The sequence below is a fragment of the Lutra lutra genome, chromosome 16 (genome assembly GCF_902655055.1).
Source record: "Lutra lutra chromosome 16, mLutLut1.2, whole genome shotgun sequence".
In the NCBI taxonomy this organism is placed as follows: Eukaryota; Metazoa; Chordata; class Mammalia; order Carnivora; family Mustelidae; genus Lutra; species Lutra lutra.
The window spans coordinates 23,343,679-23,358,337 of record NC_062293.1 but is presented as its reverse complement, the minus strand read 5'-3'; the positions used below and the strand labels follow the sequence as shown (position 1 = coordinate 23,358,337).

At 48.7% G+C, this 14,659-nt stretch overlaps 1 protein-coding gene across 3 annotated transcripts in view; it reads left to right on the top strand.

Annotated features, from left to right (window-relative positions):
- Positions 1 to 973: 973 nt before the first annotated feature.
- SOCS7 (suppressor of cytokine signaling 7) overlaps positions 974 to 14,659 on the top strand; it is a 31,286-nt gene continuing 17,600 nt past the window's right edge. Inside the window, exons 1-6 of one of the 3 annotated variants that reach the window (XM_047707368.1) lie at positions 975 to 2,142; positions 8,949 to 9,013; positions 11,770 to 11,874; positions 12,316 to 12,417; positions 13,290 to 13,420; positions 13,924 to 14,092. In XM_047707368.1, the coding sequence (XP_047563324.1) occupies positions 1,172 to 2,142; positions 8,949 to 9,013; positions 11,770 to 11,874; positions 12,316 to 12,417; positions 13,290 to 13,420; positions 13,924 to 14,092 (1,543 nt within the window). In that variant the 5' untranslated portion in view covers positions 975 to 1,171. Of the gene's footprint in view, positions 2,143 to 8,948; positions 9,014 to 11,769; positions 11,875 to 12,315; positions 12,418 to 13,289; positions 13,421 to 13,923; positions 14,093 to 14,659 lie in introns of all 3 variants that reach the window. The other 2 variants (XM_047707369.1, XM_047707370.1) reach the window with 2 other exon arrangements.

Here is a 14,659-nt window from a genome sequence, read left to right as displayed (position 1 = left end):
AGAGGGATAGGGAGAAACAGACTACCTGCCCAGCAAAGAGCCCCAAGGTGGGCTCCATCCCAGGACCTGGGGATCATGACCTGAGCTGAAGGCAGACGCTTAACAGACTGAGCCACCCAGGCGCCCCCCAAATTAAGGAAAATTTCTTTCAGTATTTGAAAACCGTTTTGATTCAGCAAGCAAGTCACTTCCATAATTGACAGTTAAGACTGTCTTTATTTTTTTCACTTTCCTCTTACACTGACATTGAGGAAAACATCAACCAACATTCATGCTGCAATTCCTCGATTAATTGAAACCTTAGGTTGGCTACCCACACGAGTTTGACCAAAACCAATGAAAGGATTCTTGAGAATCAACTGGTTATATAGGATTTGCAACTGTATACTATTGTTATCATTTGTAAATTGTGTGCTATACATCCAATGTAAACATCAGTAAAATTCATGATAAACTTATGTACCCATATATATATATGTATATATATATATATATATGCATACAATGCCCCCTGCCCCCAGAGAGCCAGCTATCCAACATTCACCAGCACACCGCCGGCTCTAGAACACATATTATTCATGTGTCATTCCACAGACTTTTACTGGATGCCAGCGGGGATACGGTTAGTCAATGAAGAAATGACTTGGCCAAGGTCACACATCGAAGGCGGCACAGGCGGGGCAACATCACAGATACTCCCCCAAGACCAGGCGCTCTCGGCCAGGACCAAACCAGGATTTTCAGGGCCGCTCCCCACCGCTCCGGGGAGGGGCTGCTTCGGCCTCAGCGCCCGGGAAGTGAAAAGCGAGGGTCGGGGCAGGGGACCAACGGCCAGGCGAGAAGCAGCCCACAGCCAATAGCGGCCCAGGCTGCACTATACGTCACGCTCCGCGGAGGACAGCGCGAGCACACCCCGGAGAGGGGGCGTGGTTACGGCCTCCCGGAAGTGACGCCATCCGGGGGCGGTCCTCGGCGGCGGCGGCGGCTGCGGCGCGCGGCCTGGGCTCGCGCTGGGCTCCGCGCGCCCCCCGCCCCTCTCTATGAGGCAGAGGCCGCGGCGGCCGTTAGCGCTGTCGCTCCGGGGGCCGCGGCGGGCGGGGCTCCGGCGGGGCCCGGCCTAGTCCCCACCCCAGCTCGGCTCCCAGCCGCCCGCCCTCCCTCCCTCTCCCCGATGCAGGGGGCCGAGCTCCGGGACGGCGAGGCGGCGGCTGCCGCCGCTTCGTACCGCGTCCTGAGCCGCCTGCTCGGCTATGGAGAGGCGGTCCCCGAGCCAGGCCCGCCGCCGCCGCCCCCGGGCCATGGTCCCCCGCCGCCACCCTTCCTCGCGCGGCCCGGCCCGCGGGGCTCCCGGCCGCCGCAGCTGATGGTGTTCCGCAACGTGGGTCGGCCGCCGGAGGAGGAGGACGCGGAGGCGGCCCCGGAGCCGGGACCCTCGGAACTGCTGTGTCCCCGGCACCGCTGTGCCCTGGACCCCAAGGCCCTGCCGCCGGGGTTGGCGCTCGAGCGGACCTGGGGCCCGGCGGCTGGACTGGAGGCGCAGTTGGCGGCTCTGGGGCTCGGGCAGCCGGCGGGGCCGGGGGTCAAGACGGTTGGTGGGGGTTGCTGCCCGTGTCCGTGCCCGTGCCCCCCGCAGCCGCCCCCTCCACAGCCCCAGCCGCCTGCTGCCGCCCCGCAGGCCGGGGAGGACCCCACGGAAACGAGCGACGCGCTTTTGGTCCTGGAGGGCTTGGAGTCGGAGGCCGAGAGCCTGGAGACGAACAGCTGCTCGGAAGAGGAGCTCAGCAGCCCGGGCCGCGGAGGAGGAGGGGGCGGCCGGCTTCTGCTGCAGCCCCCGGGGCCCGAATTACCCCCGGTGCCCTTCCCGATGCAGGACTTGGTCCCCCCAGGGCGCTTGGGTAGAGGGGAGCCGCAGCAACCGCCCCCGCCCCCGCCTCCTCCTGCGCCCCTCCGGCCACTGGCGGGCCCTTCTCGGAAGGGCTCCCTCAAAATCCGCCTCAGTCGCCTCTTTCGCACGAAGAGCTGCAACGGCGGCTCCGGCGGCGGGGATGGGGCCGGCAAGAGGCCTTCTGGAGAGCTGGCTGCTTCTGCTGCGAGCCTGACAGACATGGGAGGCTCTGCGGGCCGGGAGCTGGACGCGGGGAGGTGAGACTGGCTGGGGGCGCTGACTGACAGAACTTCCTTTTCTTCTTTCATATCCCTTTTATACTGCTGCGAACATGATTCTGATAATTCTTAGGATGTGCTTTTCATAAGGATGCATAGAGACGTAGGCCTAAAGGTGGTGACTTCGCCCATTAGGTCAGAGCTATTTGGGGGAACAGTTTTCACTCTTAGTTCAGTCCGGTGACATTTCTCAGCTGGTTAGCAGCCCCCCAGTTGGGAGAGGATTTGAAACCATCCTCCCACCCCCACCCTGGTCTGGCTTTTATAAAGTTTTCCAAGGTGTCGGTCTACCGGTACTTCTGGTAAGGAGGTTGCTGGAAATGTTTGGTCTTAGGGGCAAAAGTTGGTCCTGTAACCATTTTGCTTATTATTCTCTCTGTGTTCCCCACCCCTTTCATGCTCATGCCTACAAATTATGTGACACACTTGTGCGGCTGTAGGCTAGCAATTGTTTGGGCATCTCTATTCAAAATGTTAATGTTTTCCTGGTTGGTTTCTTAGATAAACCTGGTATCTCAAGCCTGTGCTGACCACCGACTCTGAGAATAGAAAATAGTTTGCTCTCAAGCCGGTGTGAGTGTTCTAAGTGTGAGGTATAGACATGGGTGCGGGGGTTCTAGGCCAGTTGATGAAAATTCCAAACTTAGAGGTCATTTTTTTTTTTTTTTCTCTGCGTTTCTGAAGGGTGGACGGCACTCTGGCATGTAGTGTTAGGTCTGTATACTAGTTTAAAAGCTGTCAACGTTTGTGTCAAGAAGTGAGACTTCCCTTGCGGTAACTGCCTTGGTGGTTTGCACTGCTGAATGGGTTCTGAACAAAGATTGGAATTGGTTTTGGTGCCGCTCATACGATGGATTCTTGAGACACACTGGCAACCACAACCCAAGGCTGAAGAATGGGTAGGCCAATAGATTTGAGAACTTTACTGTGTACCAGAATCACGTGGGGAGCTTTGGGAAGAGATAGTGTGTCTGAGGGCCCAAGAGTTTGAATTTCTACAAAGCTTCCCACATGACCCAGAAGTGTGACTTCCACTGGGAACCACTCATCCTTGGACTTCTCCTTTCAGGGGAGTTTGTGTGCTCCCAAGAGGAAAAGTATGGGGTCAGTTTTGACTTTGCTGCCCTTTCTGAACAGTTGGGCCAGAAGATCATCTTGGGGATCAGACCCAACCCAAATTCCCTGAAGAAGTCAGTAGGTTGCTGTGTGTTGCCCCCTCAAGTAGACCTATGTTTCTGCCTTCGCTTTCCAAGTGAACTTAACTCTGGGAGCTCAGGTCTTAAAAACTGTGTGGCTTCCTTTTGTTGTAGGCTCTGCATTCGATGCTCCACTTCCCAGTATAGAGGAAATGTTCATCAGAAGAGGGGGAGGGCAGGATTGAAGCTGTGGGTAATGACATAGGATAGACTGCTAATTTTCTTGTGGTCCGTCTTGCCTTTGTTCCATATTGACCAGGACTTGGTCTAAGATTCCAGAGACGCCAAATACGAGGTGTGGCGTGAAATTAGCTGCTACGTCTAATAGATTAGGAAGAGGAAAAGGCATATAACATTATACGGTTTTTTGCCTTTGGAAGCAGAATTTAATGGTCATTGGCGGCTCTGTTACCAACCCTCACACTAAGCACAATACAGATTTCTGCTGCAGAGCAAATTGGGATGTAGCTCTGCAAAGAAGCTTAGTTCAGGGCACTGGAGAATTACATTTTTTGGTCCAAGGGCTTTCTCTGATGAATTGGAGAAGAGCTAGGTATTTGTGTATGAACGTTTGGTTGGGAGGCAGCATGTTGCACAGAGAACGTGAACATCTAGGTTCTGCTTACAACTCCAGCGTCTGTGGAATGTAGCCAATTTTGTCTTCTTCATGCTTCCTCTTTTTTTTTTTCCGTCTGTAAAATGGGAGTGATTCTCGTTTTGTTCCTGTCCTTGTAGAAATAGAGTGAAGACAAGAGAAATTGAGATGGAATATTTTGTGTTCTTGGAGGAGAAGTAATAAGATTGAACTGGTATTTCTTTTTTAATGCTTAGGATTTGGTGCTGCTAGATTTGCTTGTTAGCTTTTCCACAGCTTACGATGTGCCAGTCTTGTTGGCAGCCTCGCAGCTGTGAGAAACTTGGTAAGTCTGGCCAGGGTAGTTGTGATTTCTATGGATCTGCACCTCCTAAGTGCACCCCGTTGGGAGGAAGGATGAGTTTGGAATTTTAGGTTGTTCTCTTGTTTTGATTGGTAGGGGCCTGGAGGCTGTGAGAAATGTCAGTCTTTTGCCAGAAGGTAGATGGCCTCCTGCCTTATCGTTGTTTGGAATTAATTACGGGTCTCTGCAGTCTTCGCTGTATAATTTGGGGCTTTTCAGTAACCTCTGGGTATGGTTCTCTCTGCCCTTCTCCACATCTACCTTTCCCACAGCTATCACTGGAAAGTACCTCCTGCTGTCATATTATAAGGCTTAATAGTTTCTGTGTTTTAGCATGAAGCAAACCTTTACTTCCTTTCAGATGCTTTAGAGTCTGGGAAATGGACTTGTCTGGATATACCAAGTCTTAAGTCTTGTGTGTGATAGCTTAGAGAACCCTTTCCAAGTGAAGGAAGAAGTGGGCCACCGACTAATCAGGTTTCTCTTCTGGAGAACTGGGCTAGGCCTTGTAACACACATATGTTGGAATTCAAAGAGCTGGGCTTGATGCCTGTGGGCCTCGGTGTGATATAGAATTGCTATTTCAGGAAAACCAGTGAAGTTCCCTTGTCTTTTTCACATATGTTGAGCTGATTGTCTTCCTTTGTGTTTGCTGAGAAATGGCATTAGATCTAAACTTTTAAAATCATCACATAATACACACATGGTCGGAAATGAGCACCTTGTTCATTTCTCAAGGTTTGTTTTTTCAGAGTTAACAGTTGAGATTATTCCTGGCAGTCTTCGTAATTGTGAGGTGGAAAAATGGAGAATAGTTCTGTAGTGGTTTCCTATCTATTTGTTTGGAAAAAAGAATTCTGGAAAGAGGCAGGCTGCCTTGGCATTAGTCTGGGGCCCTGCTGTCATGGACAGACCCGGCAGACATGAGAGAGCCTTTTCTGTTTCCTCGGGTCTTTAGGTCTAAGGGAGTGTTTTTGAGAATAGTCTGACGTGGCGAGAGCAAGATGATTCTATGGTGTGTGTTGAGGAATTTCTGACTTCGGGCTTGGGTTTTGGGTCCATACTCCATGGATCTTTTTAACTCTTACGCCACAAAGTGGTTGAGGTTGGCATCTTTTGGAGCAAGCAACCTAAGTTCAGAAATCTTTGTCCATTGAGCCTGTGTCTTTCACTCCTTCACATTTTTCCTGCTAAAGTCATTCCAAGGTTTTAGACCTTGGACCACGTCTCTTGGCTTTTCCCCGGAAGTTTCCACCATAGGTTCTTCAGTTGGTGTATGATGGAGTTTTGGATCTGACCTTGCTGCACAGATGTCTGTGTATTGGAACTACAAATGAACACATGGTTTTTGTGCCTGCAGCACATGAACAGACACTGGCTCATGACGTGTTGAAATGGCATGGGCTGGCTGACTTGGCACCGTGTGCTGTAGCAGGCACAGAGGTAAATTGTGGCCATCAAACCTGGCGTTTGGACATCCGAGTTTGGGAGTTACTGTAGAAAAGGACATGTTTAAGTCTTAGGACATCAGTAGATGGGGTTTATGGACAAGGGAGAGTGAGGACATCATTATTTCATGGTTTATATTTTAAGTTTCAAGGAATTTGAAAAGTGGCCAATGGTTTTATCAATGTGTTGACGGCCCGTCTAGTCTAATGCTTGTAACCCATTTTCTCCCACGGATCTGTTGCCGTCCAGTCGGTAATTTGCAGAGTGAAAGTGGACAGAGGCATTCTCTTTGTCATCTGTAGCACAAGCAGTGTGTAGCTGACACAAAGGACTGCTAGCCGCAAAGAAGGTCTTGCCTCAGGTCTTCTGCTGCTCCTGTCCTTTTCTGCCATGTGAGATACAGCCCACCAGATCCTCCCCCACCCTACCGCTCAAGTCTTTCTACTACTAAGATGCAAGTGGCCTACTGGCAGAATTAAAATGACTTAACTCTGCACCCTAATGCTTGTCAGGGTGATCAGGGTGATCTGGGGAGGAATAAAATAACATGGGAATGTAGTATGGAAGGGTTAGTTAAAAATGTTACTGGAGCTGAATGATTCATGTTGCTTTCCCAAAACAGCCCATCCAGCTTAGATGGGCTTTTATCATTTTAAATGCTTCAGATCTACAAAAGGAGATACATAAAGTGTATGTACTATAATAATAATGAATTGCATACTTGGGTACCCACCACTAAGCTTAGCAAGTAGATTGTTATCAGTATCTTTGAAGACCCCTGTGTGTTGCTTCCTGATTACATCTCTTCCCTCCCCCACGAACCACCATCCTCAATTTTATGTTAATTGTTCCCTTGCTTTGTTTTTTATAGTTGTCTGGATTGGCCTTTTCATGAATGACTGCCATTAGAATGCTCTCAGGATCCTTGAGACAGAAACTGCTTAGGATTTTTAGTTAGCGTCTACCCGAAGAGGGAAGGAAGCACTTGTTTTTATTATTAGCCTATCAGCCCCCTAGACCTTCTACCTCTTCAAGCTTCCCGCCCCAAGGCCCCCTTATTTGCCAGAAAAAGCCATCCCAGGGCTCTCAAATGGCTATGCCCATGTTCAGATTCTGATGTATTTCTTTCTCCCGATCCTAGAAACTATGATTTTCTTCTGCAAAATGCCGGGGGTGGGGGAGAAGATGAGCCACAGTGAGAAGGCCCCCGCAAGATGTGTGCATTTGGGTACTGCCGTTCTTCAGTGCTTGGCACTGAAGAGACTCGTCCCCAGCATGGGCAGATGGCAGAGTAATGCAGCTTCCTTTGAAAAGAGGCAAACGGCCAAGTGGCTGAGGTGTGAACCCTTTGAGAGGCCAGTGCTTTGGGTTTCTGCTTGCTGGGTTTCATGTTGTACCCACAAGTTATCAAAAATCAGCTTGGAAGCCCTTCAGTTTTAAAGTTCATGTCCAGCAGAATTAACTTTCCATCCCAGCCCTCTAGAGCGTTGGAACTAGGCTGCAGACTGTCATGGGCAACTTTATATAAACAGAGGACTCTGTGGTTGTGTCTTGTTTTGACACGGCCATGTCTCTCCTGTGTGCGCCTCGGGTGGGGCAGGCATAGGCGGCGCCATCGTTAGATGAGAATTCTCAGTGTGGAAGAAGTTGCAGAGGGAGCGTGAGGTAGGAATCCAGCATCTTGGCTGTTTCTGAGTAAGGTCTTCGCAATATGGTTTTGAAATTTTGTTTGAAGGGAGTCTTGAGAAGCTTAGACATCTGTGTTAAAACAAATGTGTAAAGATCTTCCAAAGTCAAATAATGTAAATAGGGTTTCATTTCGGATTTTCTATGCAGCTTCTCTGTTGGTGCATTTGAAGTTTTATTTGATCCTTGGGTGAGAGTAATTTTGGAAGTTGAGCCGGGTATAAGACCTAGAGTCAGGCACTCAATTCGTGGGGATTTTTTTCTTTTCTTTTTGTAAGTCTGGTTTGTTGAGGCATAATTTATGACCACCGAAAATTCCCTTCTTTTTTTTTTTTTTTAGGTGTCTAGCTCTATTAATTTTGGCAAGCCTATACAGTCATATAAGCTCTGCCATAGTCCAGATATAGCATATTTTTATCACTTCTGCAAATTCTTTACCTTGTAGTCAATTCAGTCATCCTGAGGTAAGGTTTTTGAACTTAGCACATTTCTGGCCAGAAAGTCTTTGTCAGAGTCTTTTGGATTTCTTTCATTTCTCACTGAAAAGCCAGTTGCAATTGGTACAAAGTGAAGTTACCTGTGATGTATCTTTTCACGAGAGATCTGGGTTTTCCAGCTGGCTCCCTGGAGCAGCATGGGGAGAGCTGTGTGACTGGCCGTTCAGAGAGGGGAAGGGCCATTTTCTTTGGGAGCCAGGCAGAGCCCTTAAACTGAGGGAGCCCCCCAATAAGCTGATAGCTTTGCCCTATGGCTCGGGGGCATTTGTATAGAAATCGGGGATCTTAGCGGTTTAACATTGCCTGTGCTTCTTGTGCCGTTCTCAAGTCCAGATCTATTCCCCGGTTCCCTTCGGGACCTTCTGCACCTTGGGGCAGGGCCATAGGGAAAGCGTTTGCTCCAAAATTGGCACCTGCTCAGGTCAAGAGCCATTGTCTTGGCTCCCTTATGAAAATCAGCCTTGGGACGCCTGGGTGGCTCAGTTGGTTGGGCGGCTGCCTTCGGCTCAGGTCATGATCCCAGCGTCCTGGGATCGAGTCCCACATCGGGCTCCTTGCTCGGCGGGGAGCCTGCTTCTCCCTCTGCCTCTGCCTACCACTCTGTCTGCCTGTGCTCATTCTCTCTCTCTCTCTCTCTCACAAATAAATAAATAAAATCTTTAAAAAAAAAAAAAAAGAAAATCAGCCTTGCATCTGTCTACCTTCCTCTAGAAATGGACTTGCTAATTACCACTCAAGGTGTTTTACTCTTCTATTATGCTGGGTGTGGAGAGATCTAAAGGGATTTCTCATTGCTTTGTAGGCTGAACTTCAGAGCGAAATTTATTTAAGAAATTGCTTGAATTATTTCATTCTCCCCCTTTACATTTTAGGCTTTATTACAGAAGTGTTGTTGACAGTGACTGGGATTTGTTTGGTTTTTCAGTGTATCTAGACTTGAGTGTCGTAGTGACTTAAACTAATATGTGCTCATCCCCCATCCTCCCTTAACATTCTCTGTGTGCTCTCTCACCCCCTAGGAAACCCAGGTTGACAAGAACTCAAAGTGCCTTTTCTCCGGTCTCCTTCAGCCCCCTGTTCACAGGTAAGGGTGACAGCTCTCTTTTTCTTCTGACCTCTGAAAGCGGGAGGGTTCTAAGACCTGTCAGGGGGCGCTTACAGATGCCCCACAGAGCAAGCTTCCGGTGGGCCTACAGTCACTTCCTTCATTCCATGTCCGCTGGGGTTGGGGAGAGGCTATTTTTATGGTGTGGAATGTGTTCTTGACTTTGGAGGCTTTCCAGTTGGAGGTAGAGACTGCTTGCTGGTAATTAGGTGGCATGGCAGGTACGCAGTGCTCCGTTCAGGGTTATCGATATAAATTAAAAGTAGGAATTACAAATTTATAGGCTAACAGTGCATAAAGGAACTCTCTAGAAGTCATGTAGTTCCTGTTCCTGCTTCCAGGGGAGTTCGTGGATGATCTAATCAACATGATCCGAGATCATCTGGTCTATTTTTAAAGACTCTGGGCAAAGGGTATTACGTGAACTCTTGGCTTACCCATTTGGGGGCCAGGAGTTCGTGCAGCTGTTGAAGTTCTTCGTTGTGTCTAATTTAAGTCTTTCCTTTTGCAGGAGGGAACACAGTTGCTCAAGTAGGGAAAGCGGTCGAATGTACTTTGGGTGACTGCCTTCTCCTTAATGGGGAGCTTGTTCAGACAGGGAGCCTTTTCCTTATGTCAGTCTATATGGAGCTCCTGCTTGAGTAAGCGCCAGAGGAGGTCTTTAGCGCACACTGCGTCTGGTCTCAGGCACAGAGTACTCCTCATTGTTAGTGGCCCAGCCAAAAAATCCGAACTTCAGACTCCTTTGGAGATTATGTCCCTCGAAAAGATGACTGGAAGGATTATGAGTTAGGAATGAATGGACATGTCCAGAAGATGTTCAGCAAGCTTGTGGGACCCCTATTACCACATGGACTGCCATGAGGTGTCCGAACAACTGAGCTGGTGTCTGTAATAGGCACAGGTGGAGAGGGAGGCCTCTGCTCTTACCCGAAGTCCAGAATTAAAGAATCCTGTCCTGTGGCAGAATGTCTTTCTCGTTAATCATTGTTTCCTCTAAAGTAAGGAACGCTCACCCACATTTGTACTTTCGGGTTTGATGTTCCTGTTTCAGACAGCCTTAGCTCTTTTGAATTACATCTTTTTTTTTTTTTTTTGTAATTACATGTTTTATTTGAGTGCTATACCTAGGGGTGCCTGGCTGGCTTAGTTGGTTAAGCGTCTGCCTTCAGCTCATGTCATGATCTCAGGGTCCTGAGTTCAAGCCCTACATTGAGCTCCCTGTGCAGCTGGGAGTCTGCTGCTGCTCCTCCCTCTGCCCCTACTCCCATTCGTTCTTTCTCTTGCAAATAAATAAATAAATAAATAAATAAATAAATAAAATCTTAAAAAATAAGATTTTTTTATACCTATTTGTCCAGACCTTTGACCCTTCAGGAAACGCACTTGTCTGGGCTCATGGTGTTGCTCTGGGCTGCTAGGCTCTCAGTTACTAAGCTATGTGATGAGTCTGGGTCCAGCTTCCCAGAGCTGCTGATGACTTTTAGCAGAGCTTTTTTTTTCTTTTTCTCTGTTGCTCCCTTCTTCCCTGCCTCCCCCGCCCCTCTTTTGTTGCTTGTTTGTTTGTTTCTTTTTCTTTCAGTAGGCTCTATGCCCTATGGGGCTTGCACTCATGACCCTGAGATCAAGAGCCGCATGCTCTACTGACTAGGCCAGCCAGGGCACCCCTTGCAGAACTTTTCTGCTTACCTTAATCAGTGCTCCAGACCTTTGTAAAAAACTGTGTATTAGATTCTGAAAGCCCAACTCTTGGCCTTTTAGAGATACTGGTTACCTCATTTTCTTAACTGGGAAATAATAAAATTCTAGCCAAGGGGCTAATTCAGCCTCCTGGATGAGAAAAAGTTGATGGAAATAACACCTTAAGGGCCAAATTAGAGAAATCTCGAGAGTTCTCTCCCTGTGGGTCAGACCTACCAAAACTTGTCTATCAACCTTTGTTATAAAATACCCTTTATCCTCTGGTGACTGAAGTAGAGAGAGGGTAGATGGGCTTGGATGGCAAGATGGAGGGTATAAGGCAGAGAACGGAACTGCATGATAGGTTCTAAGTAGAAGAAACCAGGTGCCATCCCCCATCAGGCTCCTCTGGAACTTGCCTGATTTGGCTGACTGTGGAAGTGGTTCATTAGTAGGATTGTAAATGCACCTTTGGCCTTTGTAGTCTCAGCTCTTTGGAATTAGTTGATATGTGAAATGATTGCTTCTCTTGTGGGCGAATATTCTGGAAAATCTCGATGTAGAAAGCCATTTGGGAAGAAGTTGAGGCTCGCCTTGAGACCTTTATCTGCATTCGGGTTACTGTGCAGTTCTTACATTTTTCTGGCACTTACTTTCCATGTCCATTTGGACTTGCAAGCTGCTTACCTTCCTCCCTAAGGCAGAAATTGGTACACCTGTCTGTAAACATACATGGTGTGGGTTCCATTTGAATAAAGACCTCTTGTGAAGGTTACATAGTGAGCGGCACAACCACAATTAGTTGGCCTTTCCACTGTCAATCCCGTGTTTCTATCCTAAAGAATCTTTGACCTTTAACAGGACCAAGAAATGATAGAATTTAAAACTGACTTTCCCAGGTATTTGGGGGTGGCTCCAGCTCTGGGAAGCATTAGGATTTGAGGTTTTTGAGAGCCGGGGGGAACCTCTAGCCTCCTTTGCTCGCTTTCCTTTGCTTTTGGCCTCAGCTGCGGGCAAGGTGCTTCCGTAACATGCTTGGTCCGTGAATCCCTCAGGTGAAACTGTGTCGCTTGTGGACGTGGACATCTCTCAGCGGGGCCTGACCTCTCCACACCCTCCAACTCCCCCTCCTCCTCCGAGAAGAAGCCTCAGCCTCCTAGGTATAGTCTCTGCCCCTCTCTGCTGCCTTGCCCTAGTGGGAGGGGTGAGCTATAGGGACCTGTTGTTCTTTTCCAGGAGCCAACAAGCTCCTGGGTTTCTAATAATGACCCAATTATTCCCTGTTCCTTTCTCAGCACCCTTGTCATCTCCCTAAGCAGTTAAATGGGTCTCTTACCTGCATGCTGTAACATTTACTGTCCATCTGTTGATCAGCCCTGAATCTACAGCTAGTAGACTGCTTTCGGAACATCCTTACGTTTCTGCTTTCAACAAAGGACATCAGATTAAGATGCTTGTTGCCCTCTGTGCAGAAAGACACGGGGAAGGTCAGGCCATTTCGCTCCAGAGGGCAGCCTGATGATCCTTCTCCCTCGCCTCTGCTTCACCTCACTCACCTGTGCTCATATTTCTGAACCTCTTGCTTCTGTTCTCTCTTCTAGATGATATCAGTGGGACGCTGCCTACATCTGTCCTTGTGGCTCCGATGGGGTCTTCCCTGCAGTCTTTCCCCCTACCTCCGCCTCCTCCACCCCATGCCCCAGGTTAGCTCAGTATAGAGGCAAGCTTTGTAAAGGTTGGGAGTACAAAGTGATAGACTGTTGATGGATGGGAGAGGTCTGTTTATGGAAATAATCGGACTTACGAGAACACTTAAATCTTATCCCCTTGGCTGGGCCAGAACTCCTTGGAATTGAGGCCAAGAACTGGTTTTTCTAACCCATTTTCCCTGTGGAGGTGAATCTGACTTTTGTTAGGGATAAAAGACTATTGAATTTTTCACCTCTTTGCTGCTGAGACTGCTTTGCAATCTCTGAGTAGATACCATTTAGGAGACAGCCTTAATTTCCAAATGGTGAGAACGTTTAAAGTTTTCAAGGTTCTCTGGTGTTTCTAAGCTTTCCGTATTTACTGCAGCCTTGTAAATAAGTACCCAGCATTTAGTAGCCCACACCTGCTTTGCCAGCCTCCAGTACCCAAGGAGTAAAATGAATGAAATCGGCATTCTTTCCTACTTGCCTGGCAAAATCGTTCCCCTTCCTGGGCAAGTAAGCGAGTCACTATTTCCAAGGCTGCTTTACCGGCGCTTCACCTCGAGGTGGGAGAAGCTGGAATCGCTCTAGGCTGGTGAAGCCCCTGACGTAGTCACCTTAGTCAGGTTAGTGAGCAGCTCCCCCACCCCGCTCTTGGGGTCAGACGCCCCCACCCATCCTTCACAGCTTACACGAGCCCACACAGCTTTTTGTTACAGTCCATCCAGCTCTTTCCCACTGCTTTGGCTTCCACCCTTTCCAGCTTAGCTTCTGATGGCTTGCCCCTCTTCAGTTAGCATCTCTGTTTTGGGGGGTAGGGAGGGTCTGCTCGAGGTTGGGAGGCAGGAGGGTGAACACGTGACTGCCCCCCTCTCGCCCGGCAGATGCGTTTCCCCGGACGGCTCCCATCCGAGCAGCTGAATCCCTGCACAGCCAGCCCTCCCAGCATCTCCAGTGTCCCCTCTACCGGCCCGACTCAAGTAGCTTTGCCGCCAGCCTTCGAGAGTTGGAGAAGGTAGGTGGTGCCCGGAGACTGACGGCTGGCCTCCTCTCCCACTCTCCTTCTTCTGTCCTGGGCTCCCCTTTTCTTATTTTTAGAGGAAGAGTAGTTCTCTTGCCTCTGTGTTTACAGTGCCAAAGCAGTATGCTGCGATGATCAATTCCATAAGGGACGTTGGAAAATCGAATCACGGAGAAAAACATTTGAATGTGGTGAAGAACGGTCGTGGAGAACTGTTTACATAGTGGAAGCTGACTTTGACAGATTAACTGACCCAGTTCCCTCTTCTTTTCCTTGTAGGCCTTGGTAATGGGATTGTAGGCTTATTCTTCCGTTACTTTGGAGGGCTAAAAGAATGAGTCTGCTGTTGGTGGCTAGTGGTTAAGACACTGTTAGCAGCCCTTACCTTTGGAAGTGGTGGGAGGGTGGGGATTCTCCTGCAGTAAAATAGATTGTGCTGAAAACATACCCGTTTCCCCCATGCTGTGAAGTACTTGACCACGTCTTGTCTTTGATAGTGTGGTTGGTACTGGGGACCAATGAACTGGGAAGATGCAGAGATGAAGCTGAAAGGGAAGCCAGACGGCTCTTTCCTGGTACGAGACAGCTCTGACCCTCGCTACATCCTGAGCCTCAGTTTCCGGTCACAGGGTATCACCCACCACACAAGAATGGAGCACTACAGAGGTAAGAGGTGCTGCCGTTTGGGGAGAGCCTTCTCCCCTCTGCTGGTCACTACTCCTGCTGTCTGGCCTTTGTGTGGGAAGGTTTTATGGAAGTGGAACTACGGATTGGGAGGAAAATCTCATCATGCTCCATTGAATGTTGTTATGGGTGCTGGTTTCAGCCCTAGAAGGAATGCTTGCTGGGGTAGGGAGGAAGGTGACGGTTCTCTTGAAGAAACCTCTCAGCATTTCTCTGCAAAAGAGGAGAGCCTGAACAAGATTGTCAAACAGAGCAAAGCCCGTAGAACTCTCTTGATAGAAGGAAGAAATAACCTAGGACCATTCCACAAATTCTCCCAGCCTCCGTTCATAGTTAGACTTAACGAATGATGTCACTTCAACTTTCACCTCTATGTAGGTAATTGCTGTAGCTGTAGCTAATAAAGAAAACATAATTAAACTTAACGTCGAGAGATACTTCTGTTATAATCCTATACACAAAGAGGAGAATTTAGTGTTTACCCTGTGAATGTCCTGTAGTGAATTTCTTTGCGTGAGAGTCATATCAGCTCCTCCTCCTCAGGTCACC